The sequence below is a fragment of the Alexandromys fortis genome, unplaced genomic scaffold (assembly GCF_014885135.2).
Source record: "Alexandromys fortis isolate MF-2015 unplaced genomic scaffold, M_Fortis_MF-2015_v1.1 scaffold_56, whole genome shotgun sequence".
In the NCBI taxonomy this organism is placed as follows: domain Eukaryota; kingdom Metazoa; phylum Chordata; class Mammalia; order Rodentia; family Cricetidae; genus Alexandromys; species Alexandromys fortis.
The window spans coordinates 10,867,743-10,885,210 of NW_026067935.1; the positions used below are offsets into that span (position 1 = coordinate 10,867,743).

The following is a 17,468-nucleotide window of genomic DNA, read 5'->3' on the forward strand; positions in this document are numbered from 1 at the left end:
AGGACAGGCTCCAAAGCTACAGAGAAACCCTGTTTGCCGGGCGATGGTGGCTCATGCCTTTAATCCCAGCACTCGGGAGGCAGAGGCAGGCTGATCTCTGTGAGTTTGAGACCAGCCTGGTCTACAGAGCTAGTTCCAGGACAGGCTCCAAAGCCACAGAGAAACCCTGTCTCGGGAAAAAAAAAATTTTAGAGTTTGAGATCACTGTCTAGGAAAACAGTAGTACACACACTTTTAATTCCATTTGTGTGGTGGGGACAGGGTTATCTTCCACTGTGCAGCAAATTTGAGAGCAGCCTGGGTTACCTGCAATTCCTTCTCAAACAAAACAAAGCACATTAATCAGAGAAGCTCCTCCTCCCAATCCCCCCTGTCATAGGCAGCCGCTGAAGCAAAGGCTCTTGACTGGCCAGAGTGCTAAGAGTATGTGACTGGTGAGTGCCCAGCCCTGATGTGACATCTGGACCAGGCCTTTACCCAGAAAGGCCCAGGGACCATCATAGAAGAGAGGGTGGAAAGGTTTCAGGAGCCAGAGTGCTGTGAACCGCTGTCTTCTAGACATGCAAGGCTGTTGCAATCATGAACTCACTGCCGCTGTGGTTTCCTGGGCACAGTCAAGCTGTTCCCTTAGTGGCATCTGACGGCTGCTGGGAAGGAGAATCATATTGTCAGGGGTGTGATCAATGACAGGTTGTCTACGCTCCAGAGTCTGTCCCACGTCCACACACATAAGAGCATCACTAGGTGGACCCAGTAGGTTAATCAAAATATCATCTTTAAAGGGACATGACGTTGTTTGGGGATACCAGGAGGAGTTGGAAGGTGAGAATAGGGGTAGTTATGTTACTTTTTTTTTTTAAAGTATGTATTTATGACATTCTCAAGAAAAACGTAACAGTAACAATAGAAATATAGCAAAACACTAGGCTTACCCTAACATTTAGCATGCTTAAATGTGTGATTCAGAGGCACTGAGTGCATTTGTGTCATTGTGCGGCAACCACCACCGTTCATCCCCAAAACTCTTCCATCTTCTGGGACCGAAGCCTGGAGTGAGAGGAACTCCTGCTGTGCTAACCTTTGATCTGTGGGTGCCCTGCCCTGTCCATGCGCCACTGCCAATAGTCTCTGGACTAACAGAGCCTCCTTTTCCCAACTGGAGGGTGGCACTGTTCTGTGGCTGGGCTCTGGTGTGACAGCTCTGAGAGGGAGTTAGCTAACGTGAGTGGACATCTCCACCCCACATGAAAAACTGAGGCAAGGGGACCCCGGAAGTCTACTCCCAGTACAGTCAACAAGTAAACAAAGGCTCCGGAACTTTTGACATGAGATCCTGGACAGTGAAGGACCCGTGCTGAGCAGAGGGCAGAGCAGGTGGAGACAGGCAGGGGAGAGAGATTCAGAGCCTCTGTGCACTCGGGTGAAGAGCAGGCACAAAAGCCCAGCTTTAATCACATTCTGATGAAGCAGTTTGTCCCCAAAGGAGATGCTGCCATTCATAGTTACTGCTTCCATCCTTCCGGCTAACGTAGTCTGTTAACAGATCGTTTGGCCAGAGGCTGAGTGGAGCCTCCCCAAGATGGAGCTCTATGGGACAGCAGCAGGGCTGGTTGCAACTTGTCCCCTCCTGGAGCCCTGCGGCCCTGCCAAGCGACATGGCTCCTGTGTGGGTAGTGTGACTGAGTGGATTTGACTCTGCTGGTTTGCCTCCCATTACCAAGAGGCCTGAGAGCATAAAAGCCAGAGAAGACGGCAGTAAGGTGGCCTGATTCGTGACTGGGGAGCAAAGGGAAGAGGAGGAGGCGTAGGACTGCAGACATGTTCTCCCTGTTCAGTGGCTTAGCTTTCCTGGCTGTTTCCTTCCTGGTCCTGAAGCTTGCCACCTTCTACTGGAAAAGGAGCCACCTTCCTCCTGGTCCCTTCCCTCTCCCCGTCCTGGGGAATCTATGGCAGCTAAACTTTCAGTTGCACCCAGAGACGCTCTTCCAGGTATGGAGCAGGACCTCAAGCATGAGGCCCGAAAGGGATAGACAGGAGACCTTTGTCTTCTCAGCCTAGGGACACTGGAGGTAGAAGCAAGAATTAGGGCCAAATGTGAGAAGGAGGAGATCCTGGTCTTGTCACTGTCAGTGCTGAAGCCTTGAGCCTCTGTGTCCTCACCTGCCAAAAGCAGGGGCATTACCGAGCTTGTAAAAATAAAGACGTGCAGGAAGTGGGCTGGGAGAATGGGGAGCTCAGGCACAGGAGAAGCCCATCCAAGAAACTCTGGCTATTTACGGCATGTACAATACTAGAACACACCCGTTCCCAGGACTGGTGGGGTGTGAGTGCTGACCCCCCCGACTCCAGGGAGTCTGTCACCCTTGGCTGGTTCCTGAGGAGCGGGTAAGTGTTCTGGGGAGGTATCCTGGAAGTTGAGTGTTGGGTGCAGGAAGGCAGGGATTGCTGCCAAGAGGGCGATTCAGCAAGTGAGGCCTGTGCTGCCCGGTCTCTCCACAGCTGGCTCAGACTCATGGCAGCGTGTTCACCGTGTGGTTGGGCTCCACACCCGTTGTAGTGCTGAGCGGCTTCCAGGTGGTGAAGGAAGCACTGGTCTCCAACTCAGAACAGTTCTCAGGGAGGCCTCTCACCCCATTCTTCCGAGACCTGTTTGGAGAAAAAGGTGAGTCTGCCCTTCCAGGGACAGAGGGAGGGGCAGGCTGTATGGAAGGGCGCAGGGCTGAAGCTGTACGTCACTGTACAGCATTCAAGAGGGCTGTTACCAGGGAGATGTACTCAAACCCTCTGTGTGAAGGGCGATGTTTTTTTTTTTTTGCCTTTTATTTATTTATTTATTTATTTTTAAATATAATTTTTTTATTGAAAAAAAAAGATTTCCGCCTCCTCCCCCCCTCCCATTTCCCCCCCCCCCCCCCCTTTCCTTCCTCCCCCCACTCTTCTCCCCCTCCCTCTCCAGTCTGAAGGGCGGTCAGGGTTCCCTGCCTTGTGGAAAGTCCAAAGTCCTCCCTGCTCCATTCTGGTCTAGGAAGGTGAACATCCAAACTGGCTAAGCTCCCACAAAGCCAGGACATGAAGTAGGATCATTGTCCTTGGCTTCTCAGCAGCCCTCATTGTCCGCCACATTCAGAGAGTCCGGTTTTATCCCATGCTTTTTCAGTCGCAGTCCAGCTGGCCTTGGTGAGCTCACAATAGATCAGCCCCACTGTCTCCGTGGGTGGGTGCACCCCTAGTGGTCCTGACTTCTTTGCTCATATTTTCCCTCCTTCTGCTCCTCCTTGGGACATTGGGAGCTCAGTCCGGTGCTCCAGTGTGGGTCTCTGTCTCTATCTCCATCCATCTCCAGATGAAGGTTCTATGGTGATATGCAAGATATTCATCAGTATGGCTATAGGATAGGGTCATTTCAGGTTCTCTGTCCTCAGCTGCCCCAGGAACTAACTGGGGACATCGCCCTGGGCACCTGGGAGCACCAAATCTCTTGCCAACCCTAAGATGGCTCCCTTAATTAAGATGTGTGCTTCCCTGCTCCCCTATCCGACCTTCCTTTATCCCAAACATCCCGTTTCCCAAGTTCCCCCCAACCTCCCCTTCTCACTTTTCTCTCCCCATCTCCCCTTACCTCCCTCCCCCCCCCCCCCCAAGATCCCATTTTTTGCCCGGCAATCTTGTCTACTTCCCATAATCAGGAGGATAGCTATATGTTTTTCTTTGGGATCACCTTCTTATTTAGCTTCTTTAGGAGATCAAATTATAGACTCACTGACCTTTATTTATCTCTAGAAACCAATTATGAGTGAGTACATCCCAAGTTCATCTTTTTGGGTCTGGGTTACCTCACTCAGGATAGTGTGTTCTATTTCCATCCATTTGCATGCAAAATTCGAGAAGTCATTGTTTTTTACCGCTGAGTAGTATTCTAATGTGTATATATTCCACACTTTCTTCATCCATTCTTCCATTGAAGGACATCTAGGTTGTTTCCAGGTTCTGGCTATTACAAATAATGCTGCTATGAACATAGTTGAACAAATGCCCCTGTCATATGATCGGGCCTCTCTTGGGTATATTCCCAAGAGTGGCATTGCTGGGTCCAGGGGTAGGTTGATCCCGAATTTCCTGAGAAACCGGAAGGGCGATGTTAAACAGGCCTGCGTCCGAGCCCAGCTTAGCTCCTCCCTGGCTTCATGGCCTTGAGTGCACCGCTTCCTGCTCAGACCCTGGGTGTGTTTGCTCATCATAGTTAGGAAACTGTTCTCCTTCCCCGGGTGTTGGAGAATATGCCATCCAGAATACCCGAAAGAGCCCATGACTGTGCCATCTCAGAAAGGGCCTTGTCCCTCCTGTCCTCCCCTTACGCCTCTTTGTCTCTTTCCTCCTTTATTTCCTCCTTCTCTTCTGTGGGGACTTGGGCAGAACAGACTGGAGAGCTGGGGACAGACATATCGGAGCCCACTCTCAGAGCCCTAGACTCACTGGCTACCACCCCACAATCCCCCTCTTCTGTTGGTCAGAGCAGCAGCCCCACGCAGCTTGAGAAGGTTATTTGAGGGTCTGCTCTCAAGGTCTGGTGGAGTTGCCTAAGGGATGGGAGTGGGGCTGGTGACTATTCTCTCTCCCTGGGCCCAGGAGTTATCTGCAGCAATGGGCAGACATGGCGGCAACAGAGGCGCTTTTGTCTGAAGACTCTTCGAGAGCTGGGGCTTGGCAAGCAGGTGCTGGAGTTGCAGCTGCAGCGTGAGGCAGCAGAACTGGCTAAAGTGTTCAACCAGGAGCAGGGTATGAGCAAATGGGCCTATCCTTGTGTGCCCCCACAGTCATGCACACTGTTGCAGAGGCTTGTGTGTGTGTGTGTGTGTATGGTATGTGTGTGTGCATACGTGTGGTGTGTATATGTATGTGTGTATGTTGTATTCCTGAAGCCTAAGAACATTACTAGTGGATTTGACTATAAGTTTTCCCAAGGTGAGTGGACACAGACCTAAGAATACTTAAGTAAGCCTAACAGTGGTGGCACACGCCTTTAATCCCAGTGCTCAGGAGGCAGAGTCAGGTGGATCTCTATGAATTCAAGGTCGGCCTGGTCTACAAAGTGAGTTTCAGGATAGCCAGGGCTGTTACAGAGAAACCATGTCTCAAAGAATGCCTACGTAAGTAGAAAAGTAGATGTATTCTCCGTCAACACCTAGGGCCGTTCATCCTGGCAGCCTTGTTGCACATGTTGATTTTCCTTCCGGACTTTCATAAGCCACAACCCTTCCTTCCCTGTGCATAACCAATACTCACCCTGCCAGGCCTCAAAAGACTTAAGTTCTCCCTGAAATCTGGGTGGTGGCATGCGCCTTTCATCCCAGCACCCGGGAGGCAGAGGCAGGCGGATCTCTTGAGTTTGAGGCCAACCTGGTCTACACAGTGAGTTCCAGGACAGCCAGGGCTGCACAGAAAAACCCTGTCTTGGGGGGAGAAAAACTGTCCCTGAGTCCTAGGCACAGCTAGTTCCCATCCCACCTTTTTCCCAGCAGTGACAGGCCTGCCCCTTATTAAGAATCTAATCAGCCTCTCACAGCGTCTTTCATAGAGCAGGGCCCACAGAAGGTATTGGGGAGCACCTGACAGGCGCTTGAAGGAGGAACGAGAATGAATTGAGTAAAGAAACGGAAGTGTTTGAGGCTGGATGAATGCTGAGGCAGAGCCCTCTGTGCTTCTTCACACTGAGCCCTGCCCCTCTCCTCACAGGTAGACCCTTTGACCCTCAGGTCCCTATTGTCCGATCTACAACGAGAGTCATCGGGGCCCTGGTGTTTGGCCATCACTTTCTCTCGGAGGAGCCCATCTTCCTGGAACTAATTCAAGCCATCAACCTTGGCCTAGCCTTTGCCAGCACTATTTGGCGCCGGGTAATTGGCTTTGGGGGAGGCTGGTATGCAGGCCATGGGAATGTCTGGATCCAGGCCAGGCAGGAGCCTCAGCCAGGGTCTGGCTGGGAGGGTAAACATAGGCAGGAGGCATGGCAGGGTCTGACTCTGGGTTCCTCAGGCTCTCGTTTCTGTCTAGACAATTTGGGGCTCTCCACATAAAAGGCAGCCCTGAGCTTTTAAGTCAGAAGCCTAGCCCATTTTGGAGCTGTCAGTACAGTGCTCAGCTGTCCTGACACGGGACTGGTGCCTGAGTAGGCCCTGAGTGGACCATTCTCTCTGTAGCTATACGACATGTTTCCCTGGGCCCTCTGCTACCTCTCGGGGCCCCACCAGAAGATATTTCAGTACTGTGAGGCTGTGAGGGGCTTCATCCGCCATGAAATCATCAGACACAAGCTCAGGGCCCCAGAGGCCCCCAAGGACTTCCTCAGCTGCTACCTGTCACAGATCACCAAGGTTAGCCTGGAGCACAGGGACTGAGGGGCTGGGCTCCTGGTTTGTCCCTCCTTTCTCAGCCATAAGCTCTGTTTCTCATGTTTGATTTGTGCAAACTTTTGGGGATCTTGAAACTTGGGTTAAGAAAGGGTCTTTCCAGAGCAGAGCTGGCTTCTCTGCAGATGAGACGCCATGAAGCAGAGGGTGTAGCTGGAGGGGGCAGAACTCCACCACAGTCTTCTGCTGAAGCCTATCTAGTCCCAGGACTCAGACTGTCCAAGGGGTCCCACCCTCAAGAAGCTCTGGTCCTATAAGTATTGGGACACAGCAGACCTTAGAAAGATGCCAGGGCTGCTCCTTCTCCAACCCCACCAGACCATGGATGACCCCGTCTCCACGTTCAATGAGGAGAACCTGATCCAAGTGGTGATTGACCTGTTTCTGGGAGGCACCGACACCACGGCCACCACACTGAGCTGGGCACTCGTATACCTGGTCCATCACAGAGCCATCCAGGGTAGGGTGCCCTCAGTTATGTCCCGCCTAACTTCCCTAGTCTGTTAGTCCCAATGGGGGGGCTTTTGGCTTCAGGCATCATGCCCCCGTCACTCTGTTCTGTGGCCATGGGGGAGGGTCCCGTTCTCATCTCTGTGGCACAGGGATCAGGCACCATGCCCCCCCCCCCATCACTCCGTTCTGTGGTCAAGGGGGAGGGTTCTGTTCTCATCCCTTGTCGTACTGAGATCATTGACAGATCTGACACAGAGTCAGATGTGAGGGATTTCAGTCGCCAGCTGCGTGACCGTGGGAGCTCATTCTATCTCTCAGAATTGTTGTAACTGGGGAAGCATTGCTCCACTCACTCAGTAATGATTCAGCGCCCACTAAGTTCCAGGCTCTGGGCTAACCTTAAAATTATAGTTGTGAGGAACGAACGTAGCTGGAGTTCTCCAAGGAACAAACCAAGCTATAATCAGCTATGAGGGCAAAAGTACCTGCCCTGTGGAGCCTTGGTTTCATCACATGTCAAATGAAGACAACGGTTCCTAGGCTGTGGGACTTACATCCGGGGCCTCTCCCACGGAACAGCTGGTGGTGGGGTGGGGGTGTGACCTAGGGCTGTGGATTTGAGCAGCTCTCTCTGGGTGGAACACCAGATGGAGGTGTGCAGTGGGAAGGGGAGGGAGGCTGGGCCTCGGGCGCCTTCCCAAGATCCTCACTGAGCCATCCACAGAGAGAGTGCAGCAGGAGCTGGACGAGGTGCTGGGTGCTTCGCAGGCCATCAGCTATGAGGATCGAGAGCGACTGCCCTACACCCGCGCTGTCCTCCACGAGGTGCAGCGACTTAGCAGCGTTGTGGCTGTGGGCGCTGTGCGTCAGTGTGTGACTTCCACCCGGATACATGGCTACTATGTGCCCAAGGTAAGTAGTCTGCAATGGGCCCAGCACCTGCAGAAAGCCCGCCTGCCCAGCACAGTCACTTGCTACAGCTTCTGTTACCCTGACAACTGGCAGTCACTCGGTCACGGGTAGCATTTGGGATATAACTACGATAGGATGCCGTCATTGATAATCTTGAAGTTTCCTGTGGTTCAGGGGTAATTTTTCTTTCCAGTGCTTGTGGTCCACACATATTTTATGTAGTTCTATCCTGTGCAGGGCCCTAGGTTTAATAACCAACCACATCAAATAAACCAACCAATAAAAGTTAGTAGTACATACCTGAAACTCAGGAAACAGAGGCAGGAACATCAGGAGTTCAAGGTCATTTTCAGTTACATAGTCAGGGCCAGGCTAGACTACGTGAGATCCTGTCTCAAAAACACAACTAGGGACTGGAGTGATGGTTCTGTGCATCTTGATCTTGCACAGTGAGGGAAAGTCAAGGCATCGGGAACCCGAGAGAACTAGTGCATTCTACCCAATCAGGACCAGAGAATAATGAACCAATCAAAGTTAGTGCCCAGCTTGCTTTTTCTACCCTTACACAGGCCGGGGTCCCTTGCCTAGGAAATGGTGCTACCTTACCCACTGTGAGTCGGTCTAGCCACCTCAGTTAGTATAACCAGAAAAATCCCCCACAGCCAAGCTTGAGGCCCAGCTACCAGGCGATTCTAGATTTTGGTGAGTTGACAGTTACCACTATCAACACGCTGATTCAATAACTGAGGGACACTAACAGCAATGGGTCCACCACAGTGGACACACGAGGTGTCTCTGCTCAGACAGTCTGCGTGACAGTAAACTTCAAACTGCCATTTACCCAGGACAGGCTAGAACAGTCCTCAGGAGGCAGATGGGTCTGGAACCTGGGGGAAAGACATGCTGGTCTTTTATGTGTGGATATGGGGTGTTCTGACCCAGCTCCACCAACCAAGATCAGTCCGTGCTTTGCATGGCACCACATACAATTTGGGATGGGATCTATGAGAGACCATAGCCTCTTTGCAGATGTCTCCTTCACCCGAAGGAGGTTCTTAGGAACCGTTGAGCTGGGCTAGAGAGATGACTCAGCTGTTAAAGGCTTAGGCCCACAATCCAAAGGACAAGCACTGATGACTTGGCTGAGGTGTGGCTTGGAGGTAGAGTACATGTGCATGAAACCTTAGGTGTATTTCCCAGTACCACAGGGGAGGGAGCGGGGGTCATAATGCATCTGGCTATCTATTTCAGGCAAAGACCTGGGACATTCCCAGAACTGTAATGGGAGATGTGCAGCTCACCCCGGTACTGGTGGAAGCATGTGCCTCCCCATCACCACTATGTAAAGCCACAGGGTGGCCCAGATGGCTAGAGCCTGGCCTGTGCCCTCAGCCCAGGTAGTGCAGCAATCTCAGCAATAGCGCACATCTACTGGAAATCGTTGCATGGCTCCCCTTCTGTGTTCTGCATCAGTTTTTGCTTGGGATGCAGACCTCAAATTCTTTAGAAGTGTTTGTTTTGCTTTGGTTTTAAACTTAAAGCTCTCTTTGTCAAAACCAAGTCAGTCTCTTGGTGCCCATGGATACTGGCCTAGTTCTATGAAATTGTTAAAGCACTCACAGGGTAGGAAGCCTTCACCAGAATCCTGAAAGCTGAGTATCCGAAGACTTAGGGCCATAACTAACCCTCATTCTTCTTTACTTGGACCTTTTCATTGCCTCCCTTCTCGCTCCTCCCACCCTCCTTCCTTGCTGTGCCAGGACTCCAGGGTTAAACTCAGGCCCTTGTGCTAGGCAAGCGCTGGGCCACTGAGCTATGTCCCTAGCTGCTAATGGTGTTTCTCCTTAGCCCAGGGCTGGCCTGGGAAGGACTGGAGGTTCCTGGGGCTGAGGCCTTTGGCCCTTTCTGCTCCCATTGGCTCAGTGTGATTCTCTTTTCAGTCACACATTCACTTCACTCGTGAGACCGAGTGGGCACTAGGGTTAGGGCTGCAGGGTAGGTAAGGCTTAGAAGTAGGGCTATCTATGGTGAGTGTCAAGGTGAGGACATATTCATGGTCGCCCCAGACAAGTTTCCATCTCTGGCTCGACATTTTCTCTTTCCAACACTTGATCTTTCTCCCCCTCTCCCCCTACCTTTTCATTCTCTCCACTCTTCCCTTCCCCCATTGTGGGCTGCCATGAATCCAGAGGAATGAGACCAGCTCCATATTGGCTGTGTGTCTGGAGGGAGGGCCACTGAGGGCCTGCCTGCTAGATCTCCCTGGGTCCTCGGCACCCTGGCCACCCCTACCCATACACTGGAATTACTTTAGCCCCAGGCCAAAGCTGGGAAGTGGTCAGTCTGAGCCCCCATGAGCTACACCAGTTCTTCTCTGCAGGGTACCATCATCTTGCCTAATTTGGCCTCTGTGCTGGGAGACCCCGAGTGCTGGGAGACCCCTCAGCAATTCAACCCTGGCCACTTCCTCGACAAGGATGGAAACTTTGTGACCAATGAGGCCTTCCTGCCCTTCTCTGCAGGTATTAAGCACAGAGCTGGGGCTTGGAGTGGTAGGTGGGAACATAATTGGGACAGAAACAGTCCCCAGCTGCCCTCTGACCTTTCCCTCTGTTTCCAGGGCATCGGGTGTGTCCTGGAGAGCAGCTTGCTCGAATGGAGCTCTTCCTGATGTTTGCCACCCTCCTCAGGACTTTCCAGTTTCAGCTACCAGAAGGGAGCCAGGGCCTCAGACTGGAATATGTCTTTGGGGGGACACTGCAGCCTCAACCCCAGAAGATTTGCGCAGTGCTTCGCCTGAGCAGCCTCCCTAGGGAGGAGGGCCCGTAGTCACTAGGAGTAAGCAGACCTGCCACTTCAGCCGCCAACAACGCTCTCAGCCCTGCAAAATCAGACAACAGGAAGAAGTGGGTTTTCACCTAGCTTAGCTGCCCACAGTCTCACACTGATCTGATGATAATCCCAGCAAATGGACTTGGCAGGGGTCCAGCACCAGTCACTAACTGGGCCTGAGGGTTCAGTTCTTAGAGTAAGATAATTCTGTTTTGGCAGAGGAGGATTTTGTAGCATTTGGTAAGGCCCGACACTGAATCAGTTCACATAGATCATTTGGAGGAAGTCAAGTGGCTCAATGTAGCCAAGTAGATTCAAAGGGAAAGACTTTCCCATAATACTATAAATAGTAGTGCAGGAAAATGCTGGGGAGTGGTAACTGGTGGGGGTGGAATGGGGCAGGGTGTGGGGGGCACAGAGTGGTCTTTGTCTTCTTCCTGCTCTCTTTAGACTAGAAGGAAGAAGTACCTACATATGTTGTCTAGATAACTGTTCCCATCAAACTGTCCATCAAAGACACTGGATCGACTTTCCTTGAAACAACCCCAGTGCTTTGAAATATTGTCTCCAAACAAATCTCATTAAAAAGAATTACTTGCATTAAATGGATATTAAAATAAAAATGAGAACCCCCACAACACACCTGCTAGAATTGCTAAAAACAAAACTCTGACAATCCTAGGAACTAGAATGCAAAGAACTAAAAGCATTGCTGGTGATGACTGCAGCGCCCACACTGCTGGGACTGCTGCGGCGCCCACACTGCTGGTGTGAGTGCTGCAGCGCCCACACTGCTGGTGTGACTGCTGCAGCGCCCACACTGCTGGTGTGACTGCTGCAGCGCTCACACTGCTGGGACTGCTGCAGCGCTCACACTGCTGGGACTGCTGCGGCGCCCACACTGCTGGGACTGCTGCGGCGCCCACACTGCTGGGACTGCTGCGGCGCCCACACTGCTGGTGAACTGTCAAATGGCAAAATTGTGGTGGAAAGGAATTTGGCTGTTCTTTGAGGGGAAAAAAAAAGCATTGCACCACAATGCTGACCATCCCAGGCCTTAGCATTTTTATCGACTGGCACTAAAAATACGTTTGGATAAGTGTGAATTGTTTGATTCCATTTCTATCTACTTTTTTAAAAAGTAAAACAAATAATTTTAAAAAGGATAAGTGGTTGCCAAGGTGGTTTGGGAGTAGGGTTGACTATTAAACAATAAATGAGTGGAGGCTGGAGAGATAAATTAGTGGTTAAGAGTACTGTATGACAGAGAAAGACAGTACTGAGGTTCCTTCATCTTGTAATCTTGCTGAGACCATTTCAGGTTTGGCTCGAATTTGATCTCCTTGATGGAGAATGCCCTGGAAAATTATCAAGCTCTATTCTGAGGCCCCGAGTTAACTCGTTTTTGTTTTGATAAACTGCCTGCTTCAGCAGAACCCCTTCCAGCTAACTGCTTATCTTAGCTGCTGTCAAACTACTCGCTTCTGCAAACTTCCCCTGAGGAGGTTTTTGCTTTCAACAACCGGTGCTCTGGACACTCAGGGCTACACCTGCATCCCTGAATACCTGAGTGTAGTCCCAGCCAGCTGGAATAAAGACTTTCTGTTGTCTATAAACTGTGTCTGAGTGGTCTTCTCTGATGGACTCCTCATATCAACTGATCTTCTCAGGGGACCCAGGCTCGATTCCCAGCACTCACGTGGTGGCTCACAAGCACCTGTAACTCCAGTTCCAGGGACTCTGATATCCTTTTCTGACCTCCAGCACCAAGCATGCACATGGTGCAGACATGCATGCAGGCAAACTTATACATAAAATAAATAAACATAAAATAATTTTTAAATGAGGGAATTTTCAGGATGATGGGAATGTACTGGCAAGACACTGGGGGTGTGGGAGGAGCACGCTGTTTTCTGTTCTTTCTTGACCCCTTCTGACCAGAGGGCATATATCTTTTGATTTTTCTTTTTGTTTTTTTTTATTTTTCTTTCTTTTTTTTCCTTCCTTCCTTCCTTCCTTCCTTCCTTCCTTCCTTCCTTCCTTCCTTCCTTCCTTCCTTCCTTTCTGAGAGATTTATTTGGGAAGGAGGAATCCAGGAGAGTGGCTGCCTCTGCCAGGGAGGGATTAAGGGCAGCTCCCTTTTTGGTTTTTCAAGACAGGGTTTCCCTGTGTAGCCCTGGCTGTCCTGGAACTCTCTGGAGACCTGGCTGGCCTCAAATTCAAGAGATCTGCCTACCTCTGCCTGCCAAGTGCTGGAATTAAAGCTGTGTGCCACAATGTTCCATCCAGAGGGTATATATCTTTTAAACAACAAACAAACTAACTTTGGGGCGGCAATATCTCACCCCTCTTTTCACGTTCTTTAAAAGATGTGAGGGTCGGGGTGTAGCTCAGTGGCAGAATACTTGTCTGGCATGTGCTAGATTCTCATTTCTATTCTTAGCACTGCAATAAATAAAATATAAAAGATGCCGCTGTTGTAAGGTGCTGTTGTCAGAACCAAACTTCTGGCATCTGTATGAGATCACTTGTGCCTACTTTCCAGAGTCCATCTGAGCACATGGTTGACCAGATTTCAACTTTACATTGTAAGCAACAGAGCAGGGAAAATCACGCCATGGTGGTGGTGGGGTTCACTGTGAGACTGGACATGGCCAGGACTGTTTGCAAAAGAACTGAAAATAGTGGGATGGGGGAACTTACAGTTACATGGAGAACAATCGGATGTTTAGGAGGAGGGAAGCCTGTGAACTGCCTGTACTTCTGACTCTTGGGAGGCAGAGGCAGGAGATTTCTGTAAGGAGGCTAGCCTGGTTTAAACAGTTAGTACCAGGCCAGCCAGGGCCACACAGTGAGACCCTCACTACAAAATAAGAACATCAAATTAATAAAATTGTAATGTCTTCTTGAAGAACTGATCACTTCAACAGCATGGTTAACTTCTTATCTCTTCTGACAAAATTTGAAGTCTTGGGAAAGGTGACACTTGCTTGTCTCCTACACCCATTTACTTGGACCCTTCCCATCTTTGACCTGAAGGTCATGTGTCCTTGATGGTGAGGTACATTTCCTGGAGGCAACACATGGAGGGATTCTGGTTTGGTTTCATAGTTTCAAAGTGTCTTTTGATTGGGAAACTCAACCATTAATATTCAGTTGTGCATAGGGCAACAGTAGGATAGCCAGGAAGAGTTCCAGTGAGGGCCCAGCATCGACAGCGTGGACTAAACCAGAGGCCTCGAGCCAGACCAATGACTCATGGCGATGGACACTGGCAAGTGAAACTAGATGAACCAAAGGGTTTACTATGTGTCTCACTGTGTCACACTCCAGCTTCCGTGACGAGATTGATTTTTGCTTTCTTTTTCTTTTTTTCTCTTAAATTTTATTTTACTTTATTCGGGGGAAGGTTGCGAGGGCAGAAGGGTGGGTGGATATGAAGGGATGGGGAAATGAATGGGATGGAGATACATGATGTGAAAGACACAAAGATCGTTAAAAAGGAGGAAAAAACATTCAGTTCTGATTGGCAGGTGCTGCTGTTTTGCTGTGTTGATGTTTCCTTGGTCTTTCCATCCCCTATGGTTCTAACATGCTTTTCATCCTGCAGTTTCTGGGGTGTGTTTTTCTTGCTAGAGTTGGCTTCATCATCATCATGAATTCCTTCAGCCTGTTTTTATCAGGAGAAGTTTCTCCTTCCTTCCATCACAACAGACAGTTTTGGGTGTGGTCGTCTGACATGGCAGATTTTCTTTAGGGAGTGAAAGCCATCATTCTGTGCCTTCTTGGCTTGTAAAAACTCTGCTGAGAAACCCGTGATTGTGAAGGGCCTTCCCTCATGTGTGATGCGATGCTTCTTTTCTGCAGTTTCAAATATGCTCCCTCTGTTTTGTACACTTAGGGTTTTAGCTAAAATGTGAGATGAGGAGAGTTTTTACGGTTTCGTGTTTACTGTAAATGCCTCCTCCACATGGATGGCCATAACCTCCTGTAGATTCGGAAAGCTTTCTGCTATGATTTTAAAATGTTTTCTAATTCATTTTAATATGAAGTTCTCCTGCTTCTGTGCCCAGAGTTTGTAGGTTTTGGCCCTTTACATAATCCCATATATCTCTGATTCTGAGTTCTTACATTCTTATCCACTTGTCACTGACTGCTACCACCCCTTCCCTTGCCTTCAAACCCGGATACTCAGCCCTCCTCTTGGTACAGTCTATCGCTGGGGCTGTGTGCAGAGCTTTGTAACTTGACTTCTTGAACTTTCCATTTCCAATATTTCAGTGAGGGTTTTCTGTGGTATTCCCTCTCGTTAAATACCCTTTATTTATTCATTGACAATTTCATACAGTGTATCTTCATTCTATCTAATAGGCCCCTCCTCCCCTGCATAAGTTTCTCCACTGATGCAGTAAGCCAGATCAAGCCAAATTGAAAAAGTATAACAACAGGTATCTTGAACAAAGAGACTCCTAGTCATGCTCTCGGGTCCCAGAGACGGCGGACAGACAAGTCATGTGTACCTAGGCCAGGGTAGGGAAGTTTTATAGACTGTAGGTGAGGGGTGATGGTGTGCCCACTGTCAGGAGTCTTTGTACCGCCAGCTCCCAAATGACATGGAGCCTTACAAATTATGAAAGCTCAGCCTTAGCTTAGGCTTCTCCTGCTAGCTCTTATAACTTAAATTAACCCATTTATTTTAGTCTGCATTCTGTTGTGTGGCTCGTTGCCTCATCTCTCCATACTGTTCCTGCTGCTTCCTCCAAGTCTGGCTGGTGACTCTGCCTTCTGCTTCCCAGAGTTCTTTCTCTCTCTGCCCAGAACTCCCAACTTCTGCCTAGCTGCTGGCCATTCAGCTTTTATTATACTAATCACAGCAATACATTTTCACACCGTATACAACAACAGTTCACCACAAGCTGATTTGTGCCCAAGTGTAGTCAAAAGCTGAGTGATTAGGTGGGTACTAGGGCAAGTGGCAACTTCTTTAGGGGAGGAAGCTGCAACAGCCACCAAGAGTGCAGAACTGGACTTTTAGGCCACTTTCCCTTGGAGACTTTGAGTGGTTGGGGTTTAGAGGGGGAGATAGGGCTTTCAGGACCATGCAGGGGCAAGCTGGAGTCTCCAACTGAACACTATCCGTCCACGACTCCTCCCTCCCAGTCTCCCCAGAAGCTTCTTAGAACACCCCCTTACCTACCCATCTTCTTGTTTTTTGTAACCCACTGGGTCTAGTTAGTGCTGCTTGCTGGAATGTTGGCTGAGCTTGTTCATACCATCTGTGGCAGCGGTCACAGCTGAGGTGAGTCCATGACCACCAGAGCTATGACATGTCCAATAGGTAGCATTTATGAGCCCCCTTCTGCATCTTCCGGCTCTGATATTCTCTGCCACCTGCAGTGTTCTTTGGCCCTCGGGTGGTTGAGGCAGCTGTCTTGTTTAGAGCCCAGCACTCCCAGTCACTATCCCTGGGGGCATTGACTGGCAGTGAGTCTCTATTAGCTGCTGCCCACAGCAGTATGAAGCTTCCTGGCCCAGCTGAGAATGGCGCCAATCTGAGGCTATCAACCTAATATCTGGAAGGCAGCTTGACAACATGTCCATTTAGCAAAGCGGCAGAAGTAAGTTTCCATTAGGGCCTATGACCTCGCAGCCATGAACATTTGATCATGTTTACGGTACAAGGCATGAATTTTTCTCCAGTGGAGCAGGCTTCAAATCCAATCAGAAAGTTATCGGCTTCCCTCATAAACTTCATATGATGATTGCCCAAGTGGGTGGGTCAGCATTACATCACTCAGCATCCACCCAGAGTGACACCATTAATGGCTTTTCTCCCAAAGTGGCCAGCACAGCATTTTCTGGCTTGATGAAAGCTAGCTAGCAGGAAGGAAGTTTCCAGGTCACTTCCAGCTTGCTTTCTCTGCCGTTCAATCAGATCTGGCTGCAGCAATAGAATCTTGCCATATAGTTACGGTGGTTAACTGAGAACAATGGTAATAGGCTGTACTGTCTTTTTCTGGGGTGGGGGTAGGGCTTTCTGAATAATAGCTTGAGGAGACCAGCTTTGGCAGGGGTTCGGGTCCCAAAGAGGAGCTGGCAGAGAGAGAAGGCGAAGGCACTGTCTGAGGGTGAATCAGGATGGCTGCCAGCACTGTTTATTGAAAAAAGGCTATACCTTTTAACTCAATAGTTTAGACACAGGCAATATTGGAAGCAGACTCAGTGATTCAGGGACTGAAAGTGACCATTAACTTCATTGTAATATTTTTTTCTTTCTTTTTTTTTTTTCCTGAGACAAAAGCAGTGGTGGCACACACCTTTAATCCCAGCACTCAGGAGGCAGAGGCAGATGAATCTCTGTTGAAATATGAGTGGCAGGGCTGCGTCCCCGGCACCCAGCCGCCCCCATGGCTAGGTTATGCCCCGGAAATAATTACACGGAAACTGTATTTTTTCAAACACTGCCTGGCCCGTTATCTGTAGCCTCTTATTGGCTAGCTCTTACATATTGTTCTAACCCATTTCTAATATTCTGAGTAGCCCACGAGCTGGCTTACCAGGGAGGATCTTAACCTGCGTCTGTCTGGAGTGGGAGAATCATGTCGATTCCTCACTCAGCTTCTTTTTCCCAGCACCCTGTTCTGTTTTCTCCGCCTACCTAAGGGTTGGCCTATCAAATGGGCCTAGGCAGTTTCTTTATTAATAAGAAATCACTCCCACATCAAATCTCTGTGAGTTCGAGGCCAGCCTGGTCTAAGAGCAAGTTCCATGACTGGCTCCATAGCTATAGGGAAACCCTGTCTCAAAAAATAAAAAGAAAAAAAGAAAAGAAAAACAGCAAAAAAAAAAAAAAAAAAAAAAAAA

At 49.6% G+C, this 17,468-nt stretch overlaps 1 protein-coding gene across 1 annotated transcript; it reads left to right on the top strand.

The window, feature by feature from the left end:
* The first annotated feature begins 6,206 nt into the window (after window positions 1-6,206).
* On the top strand, window positions 6,207-10,958 carry LOC126504356 (cytochrome P450 2J5-like). The gene is made up of 5 exons (XM_050146653.1): window positions 6,207-6,371; window positions 6,726-6,867; window positions 7,585-7,772; window positions 10,153-10,294; window positions 10,393-10,958. The coding sequence occupies exons 1-5, from the start codon at window positions 6,207-6,209 to the stop codon at window positions 10,599-10,601; spliced, it is 846 nt and encodes a 281-aa protein (XP_050002610.1). The 3' UTR covers window positions 10,602-10,958.
* The last annotated feature ends 6,510 nt before the right edge of the window (window positions 10,959-17,468 follow it).